Genomic DNA, 23,834 nt, shown 5'->3' with positions numbered 1-23,834 from the left:
CCCTATAAAGAATTGATTACTTATGAGACCTAATTTAAGAAGTGTGTTATGTATTGAGAATTAACTTAAGATCTGACCTGAGAAAATATCAGAGATTACGATCAAAGTGAGTTCAGAGCATTGCAAGCTCTGATGATATTATGTGAAATGACAAGTGTATCAGGTGGCTACAAGGAATTAAGGAACGTGGTGTATAAGGAGTACTTGGGTAAGCAAATTGTATTTATTGATAACATCCTCAGTTATTCAAAGAATAAGAAAGCCTGTATGGAATGCCCAAAGATTTTTCTCCGAAGATCAGAAGGAAAGCAACTATACGTTGAGTCTTCAAGAATAAAATTTTGACTGAGGTTAACAAAAGATTCTGAATTAATCCATTAACGACTACCTAAACAAAGCTGTATGGTAACAGATGCCTTATGTCGACAGAAAGGATTGGATGTAAATAAGACCACCGAGGAGTTAGTAAACGAATTGGAAAGAGTAAGAGATGTTTAAATGTTTGGAAACTAGGTTGAAAACGAGTACCGCCTATCATCCTTGAATAGAGAGTCAAGGTACGAAAGTGATTCAGGAAAGGTAAAATATGTTGAGAGGTGGAGTTTTAAGGAAACACTGGAATGATCATTTATCAGCGATGTCAACTTTGGAATGCCACTTTACCAAGCTTCATGTGAATGCAAGTATAGGTCTCCATTTCTATTAAAATAAAGTGGGAGAAAGAAAGTTGTCAAACTCTAAGTTAGATCAGCACACCAAGAGCGTAATGATATTGATTGAAGCAGCTCGGAGTAGACAAAGAAAGAAGGCGAAATTATATTGAGAAAGAATATAAATATAGAAAAAGGACCAGTAGTGTTAGTAAAAGTGTCGTCTTATAAGAAACTATATAAGTCTAAGTAGAAGGGACATGATAAGTCCTAAAATTAGTGAACCATTCGAGGTATGGATAAATACATATAAAGTTGTTCGTGAATGATATGACCGTCACACTAGTGTGTATACCTAATGTATTTTACTTGTCAATATTAAAGTGATAAGTATTGGGTTTGAATTAAGTAATTGATCAGGAGCCAATGAGGCTCTTGTCCAAGTTGTTCTGCATATAGTGATCAACCCAAATTCTTGATCGTTAAAGGCAAGTCCTTGGAAATGAGTGCATACCTATTGTGAGTACGTTTGAACCCTCGAGTAGAAGGGTCTACTTAGAAATTTGAGTCAGATATGCTTGACAAATATCCTCACTTAATTAGTTAGACCAGATTCTGAGGACAAAATCCTTTTAAGGGGGAGGATATAACGACTCGTGTGTTTTTGAATTATTTAAATATGTGATTATTACGGAAATTATTAAAAAAATATGTGTATTGGTTTTGACCGCTCTGTGTTGGTTGAGTATTATATAGGTGTAATTTATAATATACCGGGTTGTTCGTGGGATTAATTATGGAGTCGTATTGGATTGTTTTCATTTTCAAAAGTGGATTTGGTGCAAATTTATTTGCATAAATATTGGGAATGTTTCAAAAATTATTTTTATGATTTTATAATTACAATAATTATTTTTAGGATTTTATAAAATTAAGAAATCAATATTTTATTAATTATTTATCTTTAAATGATTTTCTGAATGCTTTTATTTGTAAAATCCATATTTTGTTCTAAATTCTTCAAAAATTATGAAACTCATATTTATTTAAGTTTTGAATATTCCGAGAATTTTAAAATTATTTTGGAAATTTTCGGGATTAATTTCACGCGCTCGTTGTTTCGCTTCATTAATAAAAGCGGATATAAAGTGCATTTTAAAAATCATTTTAAAATTTCAAAATTTATATTTTTATTAACTTCGGGATATTTGTAATATTTTAAGATTATTTTCATGATTTTCTGAATCTGTTTTAAGTACACCTCGGTTCGTTAAATGAGAAATACGGGTATAAATTGCATTTCAGAAATTATTTTAAAATTACGAAATTTATGTTTTTATAAACTCCGGGATACTTATGATATTTTAAAAATATTTTCGTAATTTTCGGGGGCTGTTTTATTCGCACCTCGTTTCGTTAATTTCGAATTTCTGGGCAAAAAGAGACCTTTAAATCTTCGTAATTATCGCAAAAATTACGTGTCTATTTATTTGACACATGTCCTGAATCACAGATACGTGGCAGCAGTACATTTGTTGTGTGTTGTTGCTGTATAAACTTGATACGTGTCCTGTGCAAACCATACAAGCAGCAAATCATTTTCTTTATTCCTTTTTGCATCAATTTCTTTACTCTCTGTCCTCTCTCTCTCTGTTCATCTCCTTTTTCTCCTTCTTTCTCTGTTTCTCCTCTCGGCTGTTCCTGTTCGCCGCCGTTTCATTTTTCCGGCCGTGCCCGGTGAGCCGCCGCTTGAATCCTTAGCTTGGCTGGTTCTATTTGTGTTGACAATCGGTGTATACGTGTATATATATGCTCGTGTGTATGATGTCAGCGTGTGTCTGTTGTGCCTGTTTTGATATCCCCTGTTATCTTCTTCCAGCCGCCGCCGTGCGTATTCCGGCGTGGTGGCCGGCCTACGTGTAACGCACACGCGCGTGTTTCCGCTTCGTTGTTTTATGTGTTGCAAGTCACTGCTTTTGGTTTAGGCTCTGTATAATTTGATTGTTCCACACTTTTTGGAATTCGGATTTAATCTAATTTTGTGGAAAATTTCAAATGAACTTTGTGATTATTTGGATATTTAACTTAATTATTTGAGATTTAAATTGGTAAAATTCGTATTGGAAACTCGAATAATTCGGGCACCGACATATTTTGCCGCCGTCAACAATGATCTTCGGTGAGTCGATGGTGGACTGTGATGTTTATTCTGAGTCCTAATATTTTAAAAATAAATAAATCAATTCGTAAAATTATTTTTGGAACGAGAATTTGATTTTTATATTAAAGTCAAGTACGTAAGTTAGTGAATGAATTGCGATTGGATTAATTGTTGGCTTGAATTGGTGGTTGGATTTTGGGTTGTGGTTGTTGTGAACTTGATTGTTGTTGGTTTAACGTCGATTGTATTCGACGGGTAGTCCGATAAACAAAGAAGACGCTGCCCGATTTTCGGGAAATCGAATTATGAAAATACGGGAACATACCCGGGGATTATCGGGACGTCGAGCAAGTATAAGTATATACATAAACGTAAGTTTTATACAAAACCTGAATTGTACATTGTAGTGGAACGTTTTGCCAAAACCAATAACCCTAATTTCATACGATAACAAGTACACGTACTTTCTGAAAACAAACACCGAATCGATTTTCGAGAATGTGAACCCTAACTGATGCCTGTATTGCAATACTGTATGTGTTACGAGTCGGATTTAAATATCGTTAGGTAAGAATTAGTATCGAGGATATGTCAAGCATACCTAGACGTCTAACGTAGGGTATTTCGACCCTGTAGGTTATTGTCGGGAACCTGATAGTGGACGATGGACTAAAGATAACATAGTGGTCAGTCGACGAGCTCAGTAGAGTTTCAACAGAAAGACCTGAGTGTCGAAGTCGAATCCAGTGGGATCTAGTGGTTGGACGTTAGAGCCTGAGCAGCAGAGTTGGCTCAGAGTTGATCAGTAATAGTTGTAAAGCCTTGTAAGGCAAGTATTTCTGAACTCTTCTTCAAGATATATTACCAATGCTTTCGAACTGTTTTATAACATATTGCTATCATTAAACATAACTCCTGTTTTATAATGCATATGCTTCAAACTATTTACCCTTGAACCCTGATCTTTCTTGATCTTGAGCCATAAGCCTTATTCTTTGTAAAACCATCCTTTGCTGATCCTCAGATACAAACCACACAAATATGATACTACTTTCCAAATGTATCACTACCAAATACAAAACACTGAAACAAAATTGTTTAAAAACACAGAAACTTTTATACTTCAACCATTCTTTATAACATCAAAGAACTATACCTTGAAAAAATCATTTCTGACCTAATACCGGATGTTGGTACAAATCGAAAACCATTTCTTATACATACCCTGAAATCCCCTTGAGATATCCATAAGCTTCCTTATGCTTTTATTCAAGTGTTTAACTATCATTGATTATGAACTTGTTTTATTGAATTATATCGTTTATCATATTGAACTGCTTTAGGATTGGATAGTTTTTATATATGTGGACCAGATTCGTGGTCAGACCATACCAATGGTCAAGTTAGGTTAATGCGTGCCTTGGATCCAGTAATTAGAGCAGTGCTGTGTGCGTGCTCGGGGTTAGTGCGTGACTGATCAGCAGCCTAACCTTGGTTTTTTTTAAAACTTAAAATGAATATCCAATTCTAATGATGAGTTGAAAAACAACTTGATTCCTTTGAATCATCTCGATTGATCATTGTTTAACCTCATTTATGACTATTATGACTTGCTGAGCTAATTAACTCACCCTTGCGATTCTTTTATATATTTTACAGTTGAAAATAATGTGGATGATAGTGAAGTTTCTCAGTCCAAAGTGCGGGCTAAGGTTCCAGTGAGTTGAATCAAGCTAGCAGAAGCTTCATGCGGTATAGAGATAGTCAGATTGTAACAATGATTTTATTATCAATTGTAAGTTAAATTAGTTGGGATTTGGTACGTTGTAATAAAAGTTAAGGTTGTGGCTTGTTTTCATACTTTAACCTGTTGCGATCCGTGGTTTTGTGAAGCAGGGTCATTATAAATAATATTTCTTATACAGGTGTATGTATATTGTGTGTGGTGTGAACCCCAAACTTCTGACCCGGATTTGGAGGGCGCCACACTTATGAAGTTCCAATCTTCCTTAAAGAGACATAATGAAAACTTGAATAATTTTTTTGATTTTGAAATCCTGTCAAATTTTTTAAAAATTAAAATATACAATCAATATATTCGGAGTTAGGTGACCGGCTTTGATGCCAAATTTGACGAGTTTATGGGAGATAAATCATTTTAATTGGACATATATATTTTAAAGATTAAAATTTAATTTGGAATATTATCAGTTTTGAAATTGATAGAGGTACACATTGAATTTACATAAAGTTGATAGATTTTTGTCGATCGAATTCAGATATTCATTCAACTATAAGTAAATACCATTTCTTAGAATATATTTAACCTTAAAATTTGATTATATATTTCTCTTCCACTATGTGATTCAAATTGTATATACCTGTTTCTTTCAAAAATTCGATTCTGTTACAAATACTTTTGACAACTTGAAGTATAGGATTGTTCACCACATGTTAAGATGCGAAGACAGTTGTTGAAATGCATCTTGAGGTGTCTCAGATAGTGAAGGATACATGAAATTTTCGTCTTCGAAGAAATTGTCATTATATGGTTGAGGAACTGAGTCTGCGTTCAGATTCCAAGGAATTTCGGATGGTAATGGAGGAAGAAGACTTTGTTGGTCCAATATATCATTACTTCCTGGCATTGCATCCGAGTTCACATTCCATTGGGACTCTAATGATAAAGATGGCAGTAGACTTTGTTCGTCCGAGACTGGTGTTATCAGATTTAAATTCGTGGAGTCCGGATAAAAGTCCTATGGCATGTCAAATGGTAATGGTGGTAAAGGATCTTCTTGGTTACTGAGATTTGTGTTGAGTGGATAGGAGGTCGTGAAGGAATTCGGATGCCAGGGTGATAGAGAAGTTGCCAGCCCAGCACTCTCAAGTGTCTCCCAGGGCAGCGTTTGTAGATGATTTTGCTGCTCTGGTGAAGTGCTATTCTGCCCTGAAGAGAGGGAATATATGTCTTCACTCTGCAGGTTGGTCCCATAAGCTGTGAAAAAGGGCTTTCGACATATAATTCTGGCAAGGGAAGCAATGAAGGTTCCTCCAAATGAGTGCCAGTATTGGAATCTGGCAATTCTGGCAGCGAAGGACTTTGAGCATAATTTTCAACATTAAAACTTGGGAATAGCTTAGAAGAAGATTCTTGACAATAAAAGCCATTTCTCGTTGAATTAGTTTCTGATGTAACAATTTCGGATCTGTCCGAACTGTCAAATAATAGTGATTTTCCATCATTAGCAATCCGAAGTCCCATGAACGCACTATTATTAGTGCTTGTCACTGTCACATGATCATCAGTGGCACCTGGCCTTCTATTCATAATGCTCTGCAGCTCCTCATTGCCATATGCTCAAAAACTTTTATTAGTTACCTCCGGCTGCTTATATTGATTATATACATTTACTGTGTTGATACGTAAAGGTGATGCATCAAATAATGAGTATGATGGAGGTGCTAACTGGACTCTAGAGGCACCGACTGAAGTCCCTACCCCGTAATTCAAGAAATTACTTGTAGAAGATATAGAAAGATTGTTCCCTGATGCAAGTTGAGATGACCCCATATAATGCTGCTGAAAAGTTCCCTGTGGATGGTACTTGTTCTTTGTCTCCTGGGATTTCTTCAAGCATATTCGGTATTTCTGAAAGATTTCAATAAGAAGTCGAAAATTCAAATTCCAGCAAAAACAAACTTGTGTATGAGTATTTAAACTTTTTGTGATGGAGCTTAAGTGATTGTGATATAATCATTGCACATGGAAAAATATGTGTCATAAATTCTATTGATTGTTGATAAAAGATTAGATATTAATATTACAGATTTCGTCGTAGTCTTTAAAGGGAAGTAAATGAAGTCATAATTTCTTCAATTCTATGGAGTTCTGTATTGCTCAATAAAAATATCAGGAATGAACCAAAAATACCTGCAAATGGCTAGCAACATTTTCCCTGGTAAGTCCCGGTTCATTCATCAATTCTACTATCTTCTTCGGAAAAGCCCCTATACAAGTATGAAAAACAGAAGGATGTATAAATCAAACAACCCATGACGTACTTTAGACAGTGGTGCCGAAAAGGTAAAATGTATGCAAATCTTGTGCGAGAGAGAGTTAATGAAGACATGTAAGAACTAAACAATTATAGTAAAAAGTGAACTTACTGTCCTCCCCGATTTCTGCAATGGCATCCACGAATTTTTGATGCATTTCACTTGTCCAAATGAATCTATTTTTCTTTGGAACAATAGATTCATCTTCACCGTCATCTAGTGGTTCACTCGAACTCTCTTCAATTATAAAGTTTTAGAAGAAAAGAATACAATCATTATAGAAATAAGTATGTTGTTTATCTATACCAAAGGTGACAAAGAATACCTTGATTTCTAAAAAGACAAGATGAATGCAGAAGCCTATACTTTGACGACTAACTTATAAACTAGACTTGAATACTTGATAAACAATGGAGCATGTGTAATCTATATATAACCTTTGCAAGCGTCTGTATTTGGATTTTGTTTGCTCTACTGTACCAGATTCTTCAATATAATCTAAAAGTTGTATAATTTTAAAAAAATTCCAGAAACAGAAGGAAGAAGGTTTTTCTTAAAATACATTGTTTTTACAAAATAGTATCTACTGGAATCTATCTATGGTAAAAATCTGCAGGTCTAATATTTGATTCGAATATCATAAGTAGCAGAGTAGCAGCTCGTTTTTGTAATTTTTTTTTTCTTAAAATGATGTTATGCAGTATCCAAATTTGTGTATTGTAGTTTCACTTCCTAAAGAGGGCGGGGGAGGTGGCAAAGTGGGTGTGAAGGAGAGAAGCATATCTATAAAGGTGGTGAAGCCTGGAAAATAGGGAAGGATGAATTAGCTATGGCGGAGAAATTGCAACCAGAAAATGGAAGAATCGGCTATCTTAGTTTCTGCGGAGGAAGAAATTTCTTCATTGAAGTCCCAAATAACATCATTACAGAAACAGCTTGTTCCAGGAGCTCAAGACGTGCACAAGGACTTGGTAGTCTTTGAAAGAGAAACAGAAATGCGTCGCCTCACAGTCACTGAGCTTCTTGAGAAAGTTAAGAACAAAGCAGATTCTGAATATAAGAATTGTTCAGCTCAAAACTCGCTTGCAGGGGTTAAAAGAGAGATAAAAATAAAAGAATTGTCTGTACGATTTCCAATGGAGAATGAAATGCCTTCATTGGAGACTCAGGTAACACTTTTGCAGCAACATGCTGTCTCAGGGGCTCAAGATTCATCCAGAGCTAAAGATGCGGAAAAAGAAATAATTGTTCTAAAACCCCACATTTCTGAAAGGAACACAAAATTAATCGGCTAAAAGAGTCTCTTTTAAAAGAGAATCCTAGACCATACTCTGAGATGACAAAAAGTTATGGAGAGAGGAAAACGGATGATGCAGACAATTGTAGTGCTGGAAAAATGGACGCGGACAAAGAGACAGAAGAGAAACAAAAGGAACTGGCTATTAGACTTGGTTTCAAGGCTGAAATATCTGCTCTGAAGTCTCAAATCGAATTGATGCAGAAAATGGAGTTCGAATTCAGACAAAAGTACTATGATTGTTTCAAGCACAAGTATCTGAAAAGAAGACTGAATTGTATCAGCTCAAGAAACTTCTTGAGAACGAAAGAAACAGAGCAGATTCTGAAGCGGAAAAAGAAAAAGAAGGGATGCAGAAAGCTAGTGAAGCACAGAAGATAGTAAAGACTGAAAAAAGTAGTGCTGATGAAGAACGAAGGCTTGCTGCCAAGGAGAGGAAAAGGGCCGAGGAAGCTTCACTTCAGTTGGGGAGGTTAAGGGCTGAGGTTGAGGTCCTATGATCAAATTTGGTTTCAGAGACATTAAAGTCTGAGGAAACAAGTAAAAAACTTGAGACAGAAGGTTTTAGAAGAAAAATAACGCATAGATAATGAGATGACTAAAGCCGAAGAAAACAGTAAAGTTTTAAAAATAATTAAGAGGCATCTAGTTGAAAAAAAATCTCTTGCTGATTGTTTATCATTTACAAATGAAAGACGAAAGACATGGCCTTGGGAAATCTCATAAAAGAGGGAATGTACAGTGGAATCTGATAGTCTTGTGGCTGTCCAAGCTATTCAAAGTGACATTGTGATGAATTCTTTGTTTGGATTAGAAATTTCAGAGTGCAAATTATTGATGTCTGAGTTCAGAGATGTGTCTCTAGTATTTGTTAAACGATCAGATAATCGAACTGTTCAATTTCTTGCTCTGAGAGGCTCGATTTCTACTTGGTTGTATGTTCCAGGAGTTAAACGCTCCAGCTGCTTCGCTAAATGTATTGAGGTCCGAAAAATATATATAACCAAAACCTTCCTTTTGTTAAAAAAAATTTCTTTCTTTTCTATTAGAAGTTAGTAAAACTGGATGGATAGTAGGGCCAAGTCCGAGTAACAATAATAATGAACAAGGGAGAATCCCAAATATTCTGAGACTAACTCTGGGTTCTGAGTGGCTATATTTCATATGATTGCAGTCGCCCGGATTTCTACACTGCCCACTCGGAGCTGGTTCATTATCGCCGCCCGGACCTGTACCATTGAATGCATACAAGGACAAAGGAATATCGTACACTCTTTGCATGTTTGGATAAAAAAGACCATAATTTCTCTCGGAAATAGGTCCATTCTTTTGATCTTCGTTAAACAGTGCAAATAGAAAGACATTGAGTGTTTGGTTGGGCCTTAAGTGGGTGCCACTGCCTGTAAATACTCTGCGCACAAGATTTCCGTTATACAATGCAGCAATAGTAGTAGGGACTGTTACCTCCTGCTCTTGTTCATCTTCATCCTCCATGAACTCCTCTTCCGGATCATCCTCATCAAATATCTCATCTTCAAAACCCCAAATATTATCATTATCTGCCATCTACAAGTGCCACAACAAAATATTAATATTTTAAAACTCTCAACTCACATGTCACACCTAAAAGGCAGTCTACAGGAAGTTAACCTATGCTCTGATACCAACTGTAATACCCCAACTTTTTAGAAAATAGTTATACTTAAATATTCAGCTAAAACTCCAAATTTAATCCATAATAAGAATAAGTTTTTAGTTTTTCATAAAATTCTAAAATTCGAGACAGAATTAAAATCATCTAAGCTGAAAATAAAGCAAATCCTGTGAGACGCAGCTCCATTACAAACATAATCACTAAAATAGTATTCCAAATCAAGCTCAAATCAAGTCTACCTTTAAGATGTCCCAAAAGCCAAGCACCTGAAAATTTGTGAGTAACGAGCCAAGAGCCCAGCAAAAAAATAATTCTACACTAGTGGATCAAGTATCATAATTTTATAAAACAAAAATCATTTTCCAAAATCCATATGACATAAGATATAAAATTTCACAGCTCGCTAAGGCCACAAGTACCTGGTGACACAGTATCAAAATTCATAATTTCTGTCAATAATGCGCCCCTTACTAAGGTATCATAGAGTGTGCGCTCCCGAAGGCATCATAAGTAGCACTCCCTAGTAAGGTATCAAAGGCTAGTTCCGGAACTATACGCAATTACTAACTGGTTCATAAGTCAAAACTCACTGGGAATTCTTATTTCTAAAACAGGTACTTGATCCATAAATTTTAAAATAAAAACAGTGCAAAAATATTTAAGATTTCAAAATAAAATAAAGTGTGAAGAGTTAACTTACCTTACTTGGCTAATGATGGTCCAAAATATTTCCAAGTAATTCCTATATTTAAGTGAACCAAACAAAGATACTAACCTAATTTATACAAGTAGAGCAAACACCTTAAATCCAATATGAAAATATCATGCTAAGCAACAATGTCACATATTAATACATGTTAGAATTATGTATCTAACATGGAACAGAGTAATTAGTTGACAACAAAATAAAACAAAGTAATAGGCTGGCAACATAAAATTATAAACAAAACAAACTTTAAGATTTTAAAACATAATTTAGATAGTGTAAAACAATAAATAAGTAATAATAGTTTTTCATTCATCAAATCAAATAAAATATTTACTAACTCTACCATATTATATAAATTAAGCCAAATACATTAATAACACGTAAATAATGTATACATAATGATGAAAATAAATATACACACATTACCAGACACATTAAACTTACAAGATGTATAACACTTTGAAAAATAAATAATAAAAACATGTGTAAATTTTACACTAACTAATATAAAATTAATAAACACATTATTAAAGTCTAGACATAATATATTTAGTATAATAACATGTCAAAACAATACCAATTCATTTTATTTTACCACTCACTAATAAATTATCTATGACTACCCAAATCCGTTAATATATAATAATAGCAATAATGATAACAATACATAATAATAATGATATTAATAAAATATGCAGGTTAGTGAACATATTATATACAATAATATTACAATAAAACATATCCCTGCACACGAGTATATAATTATATTCAATAACAACATAATTTAATGAAATCATAAGATTCCTACCATAAATCATCTTATCTAAGATAAATTACTAATTTAAAAATATGGTACTTGAATATTTAACAAATTACATACCAAGTACATATGAACTAATTAACAAATATCAATATCTAATAGCATGTATAAATCACAAATTATTAAATCAGCAAGTATGCAAGCATTTGAAAGAACTTGACATCCATGTAAATTAAATGTATTAAAGTGAGTATAAAAAAAGTGAGAAAACATATTTTAAAAGAAAGGTAGAAGAAAACAGAGAGAATGAGGTATACCTGAGAAAGAAGATGATGTGCAAGAAATAAACTAGCTGAGACACGTATATTTATTTACAAATTTGAAGTAGTGCCCTCTTATGACGGTTAGTTATCACCCACTATTTTTAAATGACCTATATCTTATCTCTGAATAACGTGTTGTTGTTGTTTTTTTTTTGACCAAGTAAAAATAGACATGTAAACACATAAAATAATATATAATTGTTTTAAAGATATTTTGAAACATAAAGAAATGTATTATTCAAATATATATATATTTTTTACGATCTTGCATATGTATGTATATGGATCCACTCAATTTAATAAATATTTAATTTTTTTACAACTACAATTAACTTAATTCATATATATATATATATATAAAGAAAAATACTGGTTATTACATTCTACCCACCTTAAAAAAATTTGGTCCCCAAATTTAAACATACATAAAAATATATAAATTCCAAAAGTCACGTAACATATCCATTTAAGAACCAAACAGAATAGAAATAATTGTGTACCTTAATTTGTGTTCGGCTCTATAGGAAGCTTAAATAGGCGTCCATAGTTTGGTCCAAGCGCGGCTAGGGTGCCAATGTTTCTATTGCCCTTGTCCTTTGAAGTATCGCGTTTTGGACACTCTGCAATCTTGTGCCCAGACTCCCCACAACTAAAGCAGGCTCCAGTGTTCCAACGACAATCCTTATCCAAGTGATTCCTTCCACATCTAGAACAAGAAAGCTTAGCTCCTGAATCGCGTCGATTAAAATTTCCTCGACTATTGAACTTCCTCGATGATCCATTCTCGTTAAATCCATTTGTAGGCTCAGCTCTCTTCTTAGACTCAAAATCTTTCCTTCCGTCCTCTACCATCAATCCTCTCTCCACTTCTAAAGCTTTGTTCAACACCATCTTGTAACTACTTAGTTCAAATGCTGACACATGCCTCCTTATCTCACTTCGTAGCCCCTCTTCAAACCTACGTGCCCTACTAACCTCGTCTGCAACCAAAGATGGCGCATACTTGGCTAAACGGGCAAATTCAGCTTCATATTCTGAGACAGTTTGCTTTTCTCCTTGCTCCAACCTTATAAAATCACGCTCCAACTTAACCCGAATCGTTTTAGGAAAATACTTGTCCTGAAATGACTCCTTAAAAGTTTCCCAAGTGTATGCTTGGGCAGCTCCTTCCTCGTTACCTTCAACACGCCTTTTCTCCATAAGCCACCAATCATAGGCACTCCCTTGGAGTTGGTAGCTTGCTAAACTGACTTTCTGTTCGTCTGTACTCCCTAACAAATCAAAAATCTTCTCCATCTCTTGCAGCCACTTATCTACTTCCAAAGGATTTGTGGATCCTTCAAAAATGGGTGGACTTAATTTCTTAAATTCGGATATCAAGCTCCTAGGTCCACCTTGCTGGTTCCCCACCAACGTTGCCAATGTTTCAGCCAATTGAGTCATCACGTTGTTAGTATTCTGACGAGGCATGGTTCCTACATAATTCATTTAAAACTCAATCCCGATATTAATAAAAATATGTAAAATATTTATGATAAAGTAAAATCAATGCTCGAAACTTTATTAATAAATCTCTTAAAATAATACAAGCAATCAAAACAAATGCATATATGAAATGAACTACAATCTAATGATAAGCTCAATCTTTCTTAAATAAGCGCTCAATTTGTCGATTCGTGATTTCCATTTGGAGTCGTATGTCCGATATGAAGTTATTAATCTCCCTAACTCCTGTTTCAGTACACCATTTTTCTAAAGTTTTTGGATCATAAGAGTTAGTGAATTGGACAATATCATCCAATTTCTTTTTATAGGTCTGTTGTGCAATTCTTGACTTATTCCTTTCATCCTTAAATTCCTCCGCTAAAACATCTCTTTCTATCTTCAAATTTCCACTTTCAATAGTCAATTCATCAATCTGCTCCTCCAGCCAAACAATAGTATCACTATCCATATACTCCCCAAGAATTCTTCCTCGCGGTACTACCGGTCCAGTAACTGAGTCACAATCATCATAATCAGAAACTGGTGCCGAATCCCCCACATCCATAGTAGTAGGGACCGTTACCTCCTGCTCTTGTTCATCTTCATCCTCCATGAACTCCTCTTCCGGATCATCCTCATCAAATATCTCATCCTCAAAACCCCAAATATTATCATTATCTGCCATCTACAAGTGCCACAACAAAATATTAATATTTTAAAACTCTCAACTCACATGTCACATCTAAAAGGCAGTCTACAGGAAGTTAACCTAGGCTCTGATACCAACTGTAATACCCCAACTTTTTAGAAAATAGTTATACTTAAATATTCAGCTAAAACTCCAAATTTAATCCATAATAAGAATAAGTTTCTAGTTTTTCATAAAATTCTAAAATCCGAGACAGAAATAAAATCATCTAAGCTGAAAATAAAGCAAATCCTGGGAGACGCAGCTCCATTACAAACATAATCACTAAAATAGTATTCCAAATCAAGCTCAAATCAAGTCCACCTTTAAGATGTCCCAAAATCTAAGTACCTGAAAATTTGTGAGTAATGAGCCAAGAGCCCAGCAAGAAAACAATTCTACACTAGTGGATCAAGTATCATAATTTTATAAAACAAAAATCATTTTCCAAAATCCATATGACATAAGATATAAAATTCCACAGCTCGCTAAGGCCACAAATACCTGGTGACACAGTATTAAAAGTTCATAATTTCTGTCAATAATGCGCCCCTTACTAAGGTATCATAGAGTGTGCGCTCCCGGAGGCATCATAAGTAGCACTCCCTAGTAAGGTATCAAAGGCTAGTTCCGGAACTATACACAATTACTAACTGGTTCATAAGTCAAAGCTCACTGGGAATTCTTATTTCCAGGGTACTTGATCCATAAATTTTAAAATAAAAGCAGTGCAAAAATATTTAAAGATTTTAAAATAAAATAAAGTGTGAAGAGTTAACTTACCTTACTGGGCTAATGATGGTCCAAAATATTTCCAAGTAATTCCTATATTTAAGTGAACCAAACAAAGATAATTATTAACCTAATTTATACAAGTAAAGCAAACACCTTAAATCCAATCTGAAAATATCATGCTAAGCAGCAATGTCACAGATTAATACATGTTAGAATTATGTACCTAACATGCTTACAAAAGAACAGAGTAATTAGTTGACAACAAAATAAAACAAAGTAATAGGGTGGCAACATAAAATTATAAACAAAACAAACTTTAAGATTTTAAAACATAATTTAGATAGTGTAAAATAATAAATAAGTAATAATAGTTTTTCATTTTTCAAATCAAATAAAATATTTACCAACTCTACCATATTATATAAATTAAGCCAAATACATTAATAACACGTAAATAATGTATACATAATGATGAAAATAAATATACACACATTACCAGGCACATTAAACTTACAAGATGTATAACACTTTGAAAAATAAATAATAAAAACATGTGTAAATTTTACACTAACTAATATAAAATTAATAAACACATTATTAAAGTCTAGACATAATATATTTAGTATAATAACATGTCAAAACAATACTAATTCATTTTATTTTACCACTCACTAATAAATTATCTATAACTACCCAAATCAGTTAATATTTAATAATAGCAATAATGATAACAATACATAATAATAATGATATTAATAAAATATGCAGGTTAGTGAACATATTATATACAATAATATTATAATAAAACATATCCTTGCACACGAATATATAATTATATTTATAATTATATTCAATAACAACATAAATTATTAACCTATACTTTGCAGACACCTACATAATTTAATAAAATCATAAGATTGCTACCATAAATCATCTTATCTAAGATAAATTACTAATTTAAAAACATGGTACTTGAATATTTAACAAATTACATACCAAGTACATATGAACTAATTAACAAATATCAATATCTAATAGTATGTATAAATCACGTATTATTAAATCAGCAAGTATGCAAGCATTTGAAAGAACTTGACATCCATGTAAATTAAATGTATTAAAGTGAGTATAAAAAAAGTGAGAAAACATATTTTAAAAGAAAGGTAGAAGAAAACAGAGAGAATGAGGTATACCTGAGAAACAAGATGCTGTGCAAGAAATAAACTAGTTGAGACACGTCTATTTATTTACAAATTTGAGGTAGTGCCCTCCTATTACGACGGTTAGTTATCACACACTATTTTTAAATGACTCATATCTTATCTCTGCATAACGTGTTGTTGTTGTTTTTTTTGACCAAGTAAAAATAGACATGTAAACACATAAAATAATATATAATTGTTTTAAAGATATTTTGAAACATAAAGAAATGTATTATTCAAATATTTTTTTTTTAAGATCTTGCATATGTATGTATATGGATCCACTCAATTTAATAAATATTTAATTTTTTTACAACTACAATTAACTTAATATATATATATATATATATATATATATATATATAAAGAAAAATACTGGTTATTACAGCCGAGCCAAGTTTTAGCAGTAAAGCAAACATGTTTTCATAGCGGGAACGAGATAAGGCGTGTTTTGTGGGTCCATGAACACTTCGTTTCCTATAGCGATGGCTTCAGTCATGGTTCTCGGATAGAATGGTACTATTCTGGCCTGAAGCCATCTGTTGGTGAAATTTATGTTAGCAGCAGCGTAGAGTAGTTGATTAGGCATAGCAATTGTAACCTTTATGTTCGTATCAGCGAAAGCAGAAATAATAGAAGGATTAGCATCAAAGATTTTCACACGGCTAATGCCATTGGATTGAAGAAGCTCTACAACTTGAGGAGGATCGGGAAGATCATTAGCCACTCTACCATAGTTGACACCAATGGAACCAAAATCAGAGGACACAGTTCGAAACGAGAACAAACAAAGCAGACATACTAGAAATTTTAAGATTGACATTGCCAGTGGATTTGGAACAATGGTTATGGAAAAGAAAAAAAAGCTAGGAAGATGGAACCAAAATCAGGCTGAACAATATTTTGGTTTGATGCAGCTATGTTTGATATATATAGGCTGAACAATGTTTTGGTTTACGGTTAACATTATAGATTTAAATTTGATTTTGTTTTTTCATGACCTGAAATCAAAATTCAATTAAAATTTGAATTAAAATCGATATATATCTAAATAAAAAGAATTGAAGTGTTTAAATATTTGATTACAATGAATATTTTGTTATTTGATATATATTTTGTTTTGTATATATTTCCTCCCAACAATAATAAATTTATAAAGCAAAATTTATGATAATTATAAATATCAATTGGTCGAATAAAGAGTATTGAACTTAAAATATTAATGTTAAATTCGATAGATAGTTGTCAGCTAGTAACTTAAATTAAGTAACGATATTGCTAACTTTAACATATTTTTGTCTACTGTAAAGGCAAAGCTATTGAATTCCTACCGATATAGCTTTGTTCACCACGTGTTAAGATGTGAAGACAGTTGTCGAATTGCATCTTGAGATGTCTCAGATAGTGAAGGAGACATGAAATTTTGCTCGTCTAAGAAATTGCTATTATATGGTTGAGGAACTGACTCTGCATCAAGATTCCAAGGAATTTCGGATGGTAATGGAAGAAGAAGACTTTGTTGGTCCAAAATATCATTACTTTCTGGCATAGCATCCAAGTTCACATTCCATTGCGACTCTATTGATAAAGATGGCAGTAGATTTTGTTCGTCCGTGACTTGTGGTACCGGGGTTAAAGTCGTGAAGTCCGGATGAAAGTCCAATGGCATGTCAGATGGTAATGGTGGCAGAGGATCTTCTTGGTTAATTACATTTTTGTTGAGTGGATCAGAGGCCGTGGAGGAATTCGGATGCCATGGTGATAGAGAAGTTTCATATGATAGTTGGCATGAATCTGGCTATTCATATCCATACCAGCACTTTCAAGTGTCTCCCAGGGCAGTGTTTGTAGATAATTTTGCTGCTCCGGTAAAGTGCTATCAACTGGGAGGTTATGAATATAACCTCTCTTTCTTCTTGTTCCACAAAAATAAACCGATCGAGTCCACCAATTCAGGTTCAATGTCGCAAAAGTTCTTTACTGATGGTTTTCCACACCCCTTGTAGTTCATGAGCCACATTCTCGAAGTAAAAATAATGAATGAGCGGAACTATATACGGGAAAATAGTTATTTGATGTAAGTTAAGATGTGCCCAAATAATCCCTTTACTCCTGCGATTTTTTCAAGCATAAACGATATTTCTGCATAATTTCAACTAATATCAATCATCTTGAAGAAAATGTATTGAGAAATGAAAGAATTGAATATGTACCGGTGAAACTATCTGAACTCGAAAGGAAACTATATATGAGAACCGGAAAATAGGAAATGTGAATGTGAAAAACTAAAACCTACAACTAGAAAGATTGAAGAATTAAAGAAGAAGAGAAGAAAGACTCAGAATTTTGAAGAGACCACAAAATTGCGTGAAATATATATAACGACATGGAGTATAAAGAGAGGTATCCAGAGTAATTGATTTTGATACGATATTTATTGATCCTGCATAAATATTTATGTCATAAAATATCTTGAATAGTTAATGTAAGATTAGATATTAATCAGATAAATTATTATTCGTGTGTAATAATTCATTAGGAATTTTAATGATATCATAGACTTCTTGCTCTCACATTAACTATATATTAGAGCATCTCCAATGCTGATCATGTTAGGTATAATGTCTATGTGGCAGTCTAATATACCTAATATGTAAAAAAATTATCATTCCAACGGGAGCTCTTGTTAGGTATATTTTTAGATGACGACAAAAGGGCACGCTACATTTATTGAATGTACTCCCATCATCTAAATCAATACACGTTAGCTCATCTCAGTTCATGCTATTTTCATGCTTAAAATATGGTCTAACACTTAACCTAATCTTACCATATATTCTCTTTTATAAATATTTTTTTATAACAAATAACATACTACCTTAAGTAATTTTTAAATATTATTTAATTATTAACCAAAAATAAAAATTCTAATATTATATTATAATAAACTATGCTTCAGTTAAAAATTATATTTATATATAGGTAATGTTTGTTAATTTTATTTTTTCCATTTTTAAATATGTTATTATATTTATAATTGCAATAATTTTTTATTTGATAATATTTACTTTAAAATGTTTTCATATATATAAAAAATAAAAATATTGTCATTAAATATTTTTGATTTAAATACATGTTTTATTTTCAATTGTATTGAATATAAATAGCTTAAATTAATTTTAATTTTATATTGAAAATTAAAAATAAAATAATATTTTGGATATAGCTAATGAATATATCTAATACCACTGGAGCATAAACCTCACAACAAAAATTTAGCTAATAGTGATTTAGCTAACAAGTTTAAATAATGCCCTTGGAGATGCTCTTATTATATATATTTTGTCAAAAAAAAAGTTGTCATACACATAGCAGCTAGTATCTAGATGATAAAGAGAGGGATCAATTATCTAGTGTATTCAATTATTATTTTATACTTATATTATTTTTAGGCTTATCTTACTCTTTATTAATAAGCGAAATCATATATAATTTGGTGCAAAATACCAAATTTTGGTACTCAGCTGACATAACTTCTATTCTCTATAAACTTTGTTTTTAACACAAAATTTGACTTCTATTCTCTATCAACTTTGTTTTTAACACAACTCGACTTCTATTTTTTGTAAATTTTATTTTATTTTTAGTTAGTGTTCATCCAATCGTCTTTTTAATTTATAAAATAAAAATATTTTTTAAACAATTTGTAAATTATATTAAAAATTTATTAAGTTACGTTAAATTAAGTAAAATAACTTATATTTATTTTTAATTTTAGGAAAACTACAAACTACTAATACGAATTAACTTATATTCTCTATAAACTTTATTTATTTATAAATTATATTAAAAATTTATTAAGTTACATTAAATTAAGTAAAATAAAATATATTTACTTTTATTTTGAAATATTACTAACTACAAAGTAAACTATTAACACGAATTGACTTCTATTCTCTATAAATTTTATTTTCTGTAATATTATTTTAAAAACAATTAAGTAATAGCAAATGACTTTAGTAACATTTATTAACTTATAAATTCAAAATTATTGATTTAACGATCATATTTGTTACTGTCCATCGCAATGTTTATATACTTTAAATTAAAAAAACATATTTTAACAGTAACAAATTTATGGCCAGTATTTAGATTATATTTAGTAATATTAAATTAAGTTTAATAAGATCTATTTAATTTGTAAATTAATTTTTATCGATAATTAAGTAATATTAAATAAACTATATTGAAAAGGCTAATTATAAGATAATTATCAAATTATATTAATTAATATTAAATTGTCTAAAGAATAGATATTTGGTTCATAAGATAGAGATACAATTCGTTTCACAAAAATAAAACTAATATGTTAGATTTTTTTATATCAAGTAAAACAATGCAAAAGTAGAATTATAGGGGAAAATTTCATAACTGATTCGATTCTTTTTAAATACATAACTATTTATTGCAAGTACCAATTTAATATTTGATATTAATATATTAATTTTAATTCGTGTTTCGCACGAATTATGAATAATTCTTTACAAATATTAATTCGATATTTTTAGTCTCGGTCCAATGTTTTGCACGGGTTATCAATTATCTATACTAATAAGCAAAACCATGTTTAGGTCTCAAATCTTGGTACTCACTAGAAATTATACAACTATTTTTAAAATTTTATGTAATAAAATCTCAACTCACAAAAATTAACTTTTACTCTCTCTAAATTTTATTTTTCCTTAAATTTTTATTTGTTGCTTAACATCCAAACATCGGTTTACTTTAAAATAATCGTATTAGTAAGTTAACATGTCAGATTTATATAAATAAATAATTAGGTGCATGTATAAATAGAACTATATGGTGAAATTTTAGAGTTACACTTAACTTCGATTTTTTTAACTACATATTTTAAAAGCATTTTATATATTATATTTAAATCTGAATTTTGCACCAATTATGAGTTTCAGTTTTATGCAAATAATAATGTGATAGTATTATTTTTAATTTCGGGCCAGTGCTTCGCACAGGTTACCAACTAGTAAGTACTAGTGGGGAAAATGAGTTCAATGGCGTTATGCACGAGTACATATTTTAATACTAGACGACGATAATAAATTTTATATAATTTACAAGAAATATTGAAGACTCGTCTGGTCATCCTAGATTTTTCAAAGTCTAAACTCGGTAAAGTTATGGCAAGCACCGTAGTAGACTAAATAATACCTTCCGCCTGGCTTGTCAACAAATCATGCAATGGAATGTGACTAGGTACGGGGTGATGACCCGTTCTGTTACATGTAACATTTGGCAGTAAAATGACTAAAGTTTCACAATTCAAAATAATGGTTTTTTTATCATGTTAAAGCGTAACATGAACTTGTATTTCTTGAAAACACAACTTTACAATGTGTTTTATCTTGAAAATGCAACTTCACAATGTATTTTTTTCAAAATATAAAAAAAGATAAACCGAAAATGCAATTATTATGGATGTTCTTGTATGTAAAAAAATGAAACGAGAAAAACAAATTAAAATTGTGTGTCTTTAAAATGGCACCAAACCACACCAGGCTCAGCATGCGAAAAAGCCTGCCGACTAATTTTGTAATTTTTTTAAATACTAGTTGTAAATGCGTTAATGTGTGACGGTAAGAATTATTTTTTTACTAGTAAGACTTGGGGCATTTTAATTTTAAATTTTGATTAAAATGGCCATTTCTCATAGATACTAACAACATCCTCTTGAGCAAAAAAAATCAGAATTTATTGAAATATAAGATATAAGCCTTGGAAAAAGGAGTGAAGACCGAAAACAACTAAGTTTGTCTTAATCCCGCTAATTAACTATTCTTGCCTAATGCCTAGGTAAGTGCTGATCAATGCTCAGCATTGAGTACCATTCTCTTTCAGTACCATTCTCTTTTCTAGATGTTTAAGGGGTAGTCTTATGAGTAGCAGTCCGTTAAAATAAACTAATCGCGGTATAATATATGGTGGTGGCTGTTCGTGTAGGAATTTAGAGAAATATGGGCAATCTTAGCACTCTCGAGTTTCCCAGGGAAATGTCTGTAGATATTTTTATTGCTCTAATGAAGTTCCAATCTTCCTTAAAGAGACATAATAAAAACTTGAATAAAATTTTTGATTTTGAAATCATGTCAATTTTTTTTAAAATTAAAATATACATCAATTTATATTCGGAGTTAGGTGATTGGAGTTGATGCCAAATCTGACGAGTTTATGGGAGATAAATCATTTTAATTAGACATATATATTTTAAAGATTAGAATTTAATTTGGAATATTATCAGTTTTGAAATTGATAGATGTACACATTGAATTTACATAAAGTTTAAATTTTTATCAATCGAATTCAGACATCCATTCAACTATAAATAAACACCATTTCTTAGAAATATATTTAATTAACCTTAAAATTTGAATATATATTTCTCTTCAACTATGTGATTCAAATTGTATATACCTGTTTCTTTCGAAAATTCGATTTTGTTACAAATACTTTTGACAACTTGAAGTATAGCATTGTTCACCACATGTTAAAATGCGAAGACAATTGTTGAAATGTGTTGACGGAGGAATTTGGTATCAATAAAGTTTGAGGTTCGTCGCCAGAATTAAGATCTACGATGGTGGTTCTTCGCCTGAAAAGTCAGCGGAGTGTGGTGGTTGTGATGAATTGGGGGCTGAGATTGCTTAGGGTTGGTGGTGGCTCCTTATGGCTCTCGCTTCCAACCCCTTACAATTTACCTACGTATCCCTATTTATAGGGAATCAATCCCACGTAGTTCTTGGGAAACAAGAAATCTAATGGGCTTAGACTTCTTATTCCCAGGCCCGGTCCAGAATCCATGTTCCGCTAGCTTTAGGAATGTCCAACTATGAGGCCCAACCGCGAAGGCTCAAGGCTCGTTTGTAATCGCAGGACTTCACGGATAATGCATCTCCCTGCGCAAGGATAACATTCCGCTACAGCTATCTCCCTTGAATTACGAATACAGGTATAACCATGGTTCACCCCAAATGCCAGACGCGTCCCTGTCCCCCGAATGAGGATAACCCACCAGATAGCAGGACAGGTGATCCCAAGCTCTTGGGTGCAAAGTGTAGGATGACTCCAAAGTTCTCCAACGAGGACACCCGTTGAATACAAGAATAGAGTTCCCAAAGCACACACCAAAGTTAACCCCGCATCCCCAACGAGGACACCCGTTGAATACAGGAGGAGGCCTTCAATCATCAGGCATACCCCTGGAGGCCTTCAAGCTTTTCACGGAAATCCCCCTCCTTGACCGTCTCAAGGAGGGAATTCCTCAAAGAGTACCTGCAACAAATACGTTAGTGAAAATAATCCTCCATTTCTCCTTCCACACTTGTCTTGCTTTAAACTTACTCTTGATCATACATTCTTCACACATAGGACGCGTCCTGAACGATTGGGCGCGTCCTGACCCTACGAACTCCACTTATTGCTATATATTCCAAGTATCTCTATTTGCTTTATCTTGAATAAGAACAAGCTCAACTATCCCAAAGTGTGTATCTCCAGGAGGCATGACGCGTCCTCCCCTTATAAAATACACATATTCTCCTTGCATGGCAACCTTATTACCTATACAGCTCATCCCATTATTTTTACTTATCAGGGCGCGTCCTGTGCCTTGGGCGCGTCCTCCTCCTTTCAATATCTTCCTCCCCATCTCTTAACATGACAACCCAAAGTATAACCTACACAATCATGGACGCATCCTACATATACAGGGCACGTCTTCGCTTCATACAATGCAGACCAAAACCTAATTATTCATCTTCTTGCCCCAATTCAATTCCAATTGACCCGTATTTGACCCGAGATGATCCAATACCAAATTTTGGCTATAACAACTACCCCCCGAATTTCCTATAAAGTTGGAAACAAAATTGGAATTTTAATATCTACATCCAAGCAAAAATTTGTGTCATCCTCCACTCATATGAGTATGCGTCTTCTGCATCTTCCTCTACGAGGGCGCATTCTCAATTAAGGCCGCGTCTTCGGAATCCTATCATCCTTGTTGACCATGACGGTGTGCCCTCACTCTTTGCCGC

The 23,834-nt window shown here is 32.7% G+C and overlaps 2 protein-coding genes across 2 annotated transcripts; both read right to left on the bottom strand.

Moving 5' to 3' along the window:
- Nucleotides 1-12,114: 12,114 nt before the first annotated feature.
- Nucleotides 12,115-13,083, bottom strand: LOC141690121 (uncharacterized). The gene has a single exon (XM_074494773.1). It carries the CDS (start codon nucleotides 13,081-13,083, stop codon nucleotides 12,115-12,117), a length of 969 nt encoding a protein of 322 aa, XP_074350874.1.
- Nucleotides 13,084-16,123: 3,040 nt separating this feature from the next.
- On the bottom strand, nucleotides 16,124-16,546 carry LOC141690114 (glucan endo-1,3-beta-glucosidase 10-like). The gene has a single exon (XM_074494763.1). The coding sequence runs from the start codon at nucleotides 16,544-16,546 to the stop codon at nucleotides 16,124-16,126; it is 423 nt and encodes a 140-aa protein (XP_074350864.1).
- Nucleotides 16,547-23,834: the final 7,288 nt, after the last annotated feature.

This window comes from Apium graveolens, chromosome 2 (assembly GCF_009905375.1).
Source record: "Apium graveolens cultivar Ventura chromosome 2, ASM990537v1, whole genome shotgun sequence".
In the NCBI taxonomy this organism is placed as follows: Eukaryota; Viridiplantae; Streptophyta; class Magnoliopsida; order Apiales; family Apiaceae; genus Apium; species Apium graveolens.
Note: the sequence above shows the minus strand (reverse complement) of the source record. Positions and strands in the feature narration are given on the sequence as shown.

Excerpts from the sequence above, each read along its gene's own strand:
- LOC141690121 (XM_074494773.1), bottom strand. The coding sequence starts at position 13,083 with ATGCCTCGTCAGAATACTAACAACGTGATGACTCAATTGGCTGAAACA.
- LOC141690114 (XM_074494763.1), bottom strand. The coding sequence starts at position 16,546 with ATGTCAATCTTAAAATTTCTAGTATGTCTGCTTTGTTTGTTCTCGTTT.